The sequence below is a fragment of the Poecilia reticulata genome, linkage group LG15, assembly GCF_000633615.1.
Source record: "Poecilia reticulata strain Guanapo linkage group LG15, Guppy_female_1.0+MT, whole genome shotgun sequence".
In the NCBI taxonomy this organism is placed as follows: Eukaryota; Metazoa; Chordata; class Actinopteri; order Cyprinodontiformes; family Poeciliidae; genus Poecilia; species Poecilia reticulata.
The window spans coordinates 16,698,428-16,704,494 of NC_024345.1; the positions used below are offsets into that span (position 1 = coordinate 16,698,428).

General features: G+C 43.6%; 1 protein-coding gene across 2 annotated transcripts in view; it reads right to left on the reverse strand.

The window, feature by feature from the left end:
• cnnm1 (cyclin and CBS domain divalent metal cation transport mediator 1) overlaps window positions 1-5,780 on the reverse strand; it is a 15,716-nt gene extending 9,936 nt beyond the window's left edge. For both annotated transcript variants that reach the window (XM_008429641.2, XM_008429640.2), the window contains exon 1: window positions 4,331-5,780. In XM_008429641.2, the coding sequence (XP_008427863.1) occupies window positions 4,331-5,759 (1,429 nt within the window). In that variant the 5' untranslated portion in view covers window positions 5,760-5,780. The remainder of the gene's footprint in view (window positions 1-4,330) is intronic.
• Between the last annotated feature and the right edge of the window lie 287 nt (window positions 5,781-6,067).

Below are 6,067 nucleotides of genomic sequence, written 5' to 3' on the forward strand. Positions count from 1 at the left end.
CCCAAAAAAAAAAACAGTAATTTTGAAGAATTGTTGGAAACTGGGTTATCTGATGCAATATGTTGGACTTACTTAGAGAAATCTCTTTTAATCTACTGTCATTAACTTATCCAGATTGTTCTACATTTAATAGGGATTGGCTATATATTGTATGCAACTCAGTCTGAAGATGACTTCTTGATTGAGATGGATTTATTGACTAATCTAACCTGAATTTGAACTGAAATGGTTTCCATATAATTTGTTTCACCCCTAATCCATAAATCTTTTCTGTGTTGTAAGTGTCAGGCTTACAAGTTTTAGTGAAAGCAATCCCCCTAACTGGGCTGTTGGGGTCGTTAATGGGTCTTTTAGGGTCACATAAATCACTTCCCCAAGCCCACACTTCACCTGGTTCAAGGTTTCGTCAGCAGAAGTCCAGTTTCTTTTTAAGTAGTTAGAATATGAATTGAACCTGTTTGTAAAGTGCCTAGACATGACATCTGTTGAAAGTTGGTGCTTGAACTGAGTTCAGCTTAAGTTTACATTATGTAGATATGTTTAAAATTGCAAAACATCTGACGTAGAAGTCAAAACCATCTAGAGTTCATTTAACTGTGACAGACACATTACATAAACTGTTATTCAGGACTGGTACAACTAACTTAAATGCATTCACTTACGTTCAGCGTCAAAAGTTATCAAATCTCAAACTGTAACGTTTACCAGAGAAAACAGAGAGTTGTTGTTTTCTGAGGAACAATCAAACACACCGTCCTTGTCTCATGATGGCATTGCTAAAGTTTTGAAGTTCTGGTGGCAACAAACTATCAGCAGCAGACGCAACGCTGATCTGCAACGAAATATACTTTGAATCTTTCAGTCATGCGTTTTCTAGCCTTCCCACCCTAATGCAGCACTTGTTGCAGTCTACATCTGGTTGTCAAGCAGGTTTTGAATATAGAGAACTACATAATTTACTCATGATTGGCCTGATGATGCAGCCTAACTGTCAAGACTTGTCTTAATTTAAAATAACTGCAGTGTTTTAACACTGCAGTTATTGCAGTTATTATAGTGGTGTTAGCGGCCACTAACACCAATAACATGGAAAGGCAAGTTTATTTGCACTGACAAATTTAAATAAAAAAATCTACCTTAAACTATATTTTACTTGCAAAGTTTCAAGTTTTCATTAGGTGTAGTTGTTTCTGAATATAGTCAAGCTATTTTTGTAACAATTTTTAATGTATTAAAGATTTAAACATGGTGCTGAGACTGAAACTGAACACACCTACTGCTTAACTTGTGAAACTAAGAGGAAACAACAAAGAAAAGTTAAAGTTCCTGCAGACGTCTATTCATGCTGTCCTCACTTATGCTTTTTTAAATTGCTGATGACATTTTCATTCTCCGCTCAAAGCAACATCCCGTCCCCTGCTCAGCGAGACATCCTTACGGCTTCCAGCCAAGCTTCCTGAACAGCGGGAAGTGTTAATCCTTGAGAGAACAGAGAGAAGCTGGAGAGAAGAAGAGCAAAAGGTTGCGGTTGAATTTTTCATGAAAGGATTTTAAAAGCACAGTGGGTTAAAATGTAAGCGTACTATAGACATATAAAGGTGAATCTGGACTTTGCCTTCCATAACTCTGACATTCACACAACCTGAATCATCACAGGTCGTAGGTCAACCAGTGGGGTCATCATGTAAATGTTGAGTTCACCTCTTGCCCTTCTGTGTTACAAACTGTCAAAACTGGATGGTGTCATCAATCAAAATGTTGAACTCTGTTAAACTAAAACAGACTTAAAGTGTAAGGCAAATGGTTTCATATCGTTTGAACTTTTTTCAGATTACAGCCACAAATTGTATTGCATATTATTTGGGTTTTATGTGACAGACAGACCAACACAAAATAATGCGTCACTACGCAGGAAGTAATATGCATGGTTTTCTAGCTTCCAAATAAAAACCTGATGTGTGGAACAAACATGTAAGTAGCTCTACAAAGTCTACACTTTGTAGAATCACAACAGTTTGCTGCAATTATAGCTTCGAATTCAGCTGTACTGCAAAGGCAGATTCTCAATTTTGAGTTATATGCATTTACCTATAACATCGTGTCCTATCAGGTTAAGCTTATAGGCCCAAAGGTTCAATTTTGGTAACATCTTCCACAGAGATACCTTTGCTGACTTGTTGACTTGTTGACTTTCTTTTTGAGTAATGCTTTTCCAGACCTGCCTGTCAGCTTTGGGGACAGCCAGGTAGGTTTGAAGTTGTGCTATACTTTTTCCATTTTCAGATGACTGATTAAGCAACGCTTTGTGAGACGGTCAAAGGTCAAACTTCTCCATACTTTTGCCCCTGCCCTGCCTGGTGTGTTCCTTGGTCTTTATGAAGCTGTTTATGTTATCCAACAGATATGCAAACCCTCTCACAGAACAGGGGGCAAAAAGATCCAGGAGTGCCACATTTTCTCAGATTTTTATTAGAATTTTTTTTAGAACCTGTTTGTCTTTCACACAAAATCCCAATGAAGTATATTGCAGTTAGTGTCTGCAGAGTTCAAAGGGTATCAATAATTTTGCAAGGCGCTTCAAAATTGTAATCCTTATATAACAGTTGTGCCTGTAGCTTCTCATTGTCTACATTTGATTTGATGCTGAAAGTGGAGCAGCATGAATTGCTTTCTCCAAAGCGCTGATTCTAAACGCTCTGTGTTATTTTCAAGACTGACTGGAGTCCTAAGACATGTTTGCTTCAAAGTGAACAGATGCTGTCAGAGGCAGCGTGTCACTATCAACCACCATTGATATTTTTTTAGGCAATGGATCTGAGTCACAGAAATATGTTGAAATTACAGGACAGTGAAGTTTACATTTTATTAAACTTATTTTGGACTGTTGAAAATGTGTGTCTGTTTGCTTTTGTTGCAGGCAAATGTTACAAATCAGCACATTTTGCCACCATACAAAAGTTGTGCCACCCTTGAGGCAACACCTTCCATCAAGCATTTATGTTGTCTATTGTCTATCAAAAAGTTTATTACATGACTATCTATCTCTGTTTTACACCAGGGGCAATGGCAAATGTAATTACCAAAAAGTTCCACTTCTGTCCTCTTATTCCGCTAAATGTTTTCCCAAAAGTCTTGTGGATCATCAAATTAATTTTTGGCAAATGGTGAAATGATTCATTTTGCTCAGCACTGGTTTTGGTCATTGCAAGTGTCTTTTGGAAATTTGTTTTGTCCAGTTTCCTTCTCATTGTTGAATCATTAATTTAGACTGCTCATTAAAAAAATAGCTTATCATTTCATTATGTTTACTAAGGCTATGTTTGTCCGATATTAACATTTGTTTGATGATTATAAAAATTTAAGTGCAAGCAGAAACAAATCTGTGGAGGGGAAATGGTCTTTACATAGCATTGTAGACGAGTGGGGCTTTTATTATTGTGAAAAGAGGACAACAAAAATGAGGAAAGCAGCAAGATGTGTTTCAGAAGGTTGTTTTGAGAAAATGACTTATAGCAAGAATTTGAGTGGGGCTGCACAGTGGCGCAGTTGGTAGAGCTGTTGTCTTGCAACAGCTCTACCAACTGCGCGCTACCTAACCCTAACCCTTGCAGAAGATTCTGGGTTCGATTCCGGGCCCGGGTCTTTCTGCATGGAGTTTCCATGTTCTCCCTGTGCATGCGTGGGTTTTCTCCAGGTACTCCGGTTTCCTCCGACAGTCCAAAAACATGACTGTCAGGTTAATTGGGCTCTCCAAATTGCCCCTAGGTGTGAGTGTGTGTGTGTGTGTGTGTGTGCATGATTGTTTGTCCTGTGTGCCTCTGTGTTGCCCTGCAGCAGACTGGCGACCTGTCCAGGGTGACCCCGCCTCTTGCCCAGAACTAGCTGGAGATAGGCACCAGCAACCCTCCCAACCCCACTAAGGGACAAGGGTGTAAAGAAAATGGATGGATGGAAGAATTTAAGTGGTTCTTAGTATTTTCTAACCTCTGGCTGAACCATATCCACATTCTCACATTTCACATATGGCTTTCTATGTTCTGGGGATCAAAGTGATTTTTTGGCAGATCCACTTTAAACCAATGAACTGATTTACTTCTGCGGGGAAAATGTAGTTTTTAACTGCATGTCACTTCAAAGCACAGTTAATTCCTAGGTGGCAGAATGTCTTCCTGAGATTGCTCCAAACCATGTGGCGCCTCAAGCACTTAACACTGACTTCTCACTCATAAGTCACGCGATTTCTGGACATGTGAAAACACAAGACATAAGGGGAGGTTTGCAGACTATTTCCACAGACAAGACCTCTTTCGGGGTCTTAAAGTTGGGTTACCTCTCTTGAATTCCTCCAGCATCACATCTAGCTTGGTGTCACTGAAGACGCAGTGCATGGGATGCTTGTAGAACTGCGTGATTGTTTTCAAGGGAGTGCAATCGTCCGGATCCACGAAGGCCAAGTCTTTGACGAAAAGGATGTCCACAATGTTGGACCTGTCGTTCTCGTAGACCGGAATTCGGGTGAAGCCGCTCTGCATCACGTCGGACATGGTGCAAAAGTCCAGGACTGCGTCTGATGATAGCATGTAGCAGTCTGTCAGAGGGGTCAAGACATCCTCCACGGTTTTGGTCCTCAACTCCAGGGCTCCCTGGATGATGTTCAGCTCCTCCTTGACCAGATCATGATATGGATCCGTGACGCGCAGCATGGCCACCAGCTTCTCCCTGGTGTAAAAGCTGCTGATTTCCTGGTGCAGCATGATGTCCAGGATCTTGGACACCGGGTATGCAATGGGGAAGAAAATTAGCATCAGCAAACGGGTGGCGCACAGAGTCTTGGAGGCGATGGCGAGGCTGTGCCTGGACGCAACGGAGTGGGGTAATATTTCTCCGATAAAGAAGATCCCCAAAGTGCAGGAGGTAGTCGAGAGTGCGGTCATTCCCAAAATCTGGCACATCCACACCACAAAACACGTATTTGTGAGGACGTTGCCCAGCACCACAGTGCAGAGGATGTAGTTCCCATGTTTACGCACGGATTCTATTTTCCGTGCGTATTTCTGCTCCTTTTCTGTGCCGCTGTTCTGCAGGACCCGCAGCTCCACGGGGTCAAGAGCCAGCATGCTGATGTTCAGCCCGCTGCACAGGGCAGATAGCGCTAATAAAACCACAGAGACTCCCGCTTGGAGCCAAACATCTGGCTCTGGAGGTCTCTCCACCACAGCCAGCCAGAAGTCTTTGGTCCTGAAGTGCTTCCATTTCACTCCGTCAAACGCACACATGGAGTAGTATTTGATCACCTCATCTTTGCGCAAGTCTTTGGCCAGCAACTCAAGCAGAACAGAGTTGTGACTTGAGGTGGACCTGAAGGAGCCCAGCAGTTCTATGTCGGAGCTCCGGGAGCTCTCTTCCTCACACGGGTCCCCCTTGGAGCGGAGTGCCCTCTCCGCATCCTTGCTGCCGCCGCTCGGCTCCTCTATGAAGGCGATCCACGGAGCTGCAGGTGCGGCGTCAGGTCTCCCGCTGATGTTCGCGCCGTTAGGATGCTCGGAGTAGTAAACCCTCAGCGTGAAGCGAGCCCCCTCGGTCGCCCTCAAAATCCCGTCCTGCACGGACAGATCCCCGCTCTGAGTGTCTTCGGGGCGAACGCCGAGCAGCGCCACGGCCGGGGCTGGCAGAGAGGAGAGGGTCACGGTGAGAAAGATGAGGGAGAGCCGGCGCGGATGCAGGATGCAGCAGAGCGCATCCGCAGCATCCACAGCCATGGTGCTGAATGAACTGAAGGACGTGGGAGAAGTAGGTCACGTGGTGTGCGGATGGGATGGATGGAGCAGCTGGTATGTTGCAGAGGGAGACAGAAGGGGGGGATTCAGAGAGGGGAGGGAGGGAGGGAGGGGAGGCTGAAACATAAATGACCAATTCTGACGTATGCTCGGCTTGCTTTCTGCCGCTTTTCCAAAAATAGAAAGGGAGAAGCCCTGACATAAATAATGGACGCGATACAAGCACTTAGCCTGAAACTGGGCTGCGCTGCCGAACAAAAAAAAAATTATTGTTGGCGAAGAATTTTAAG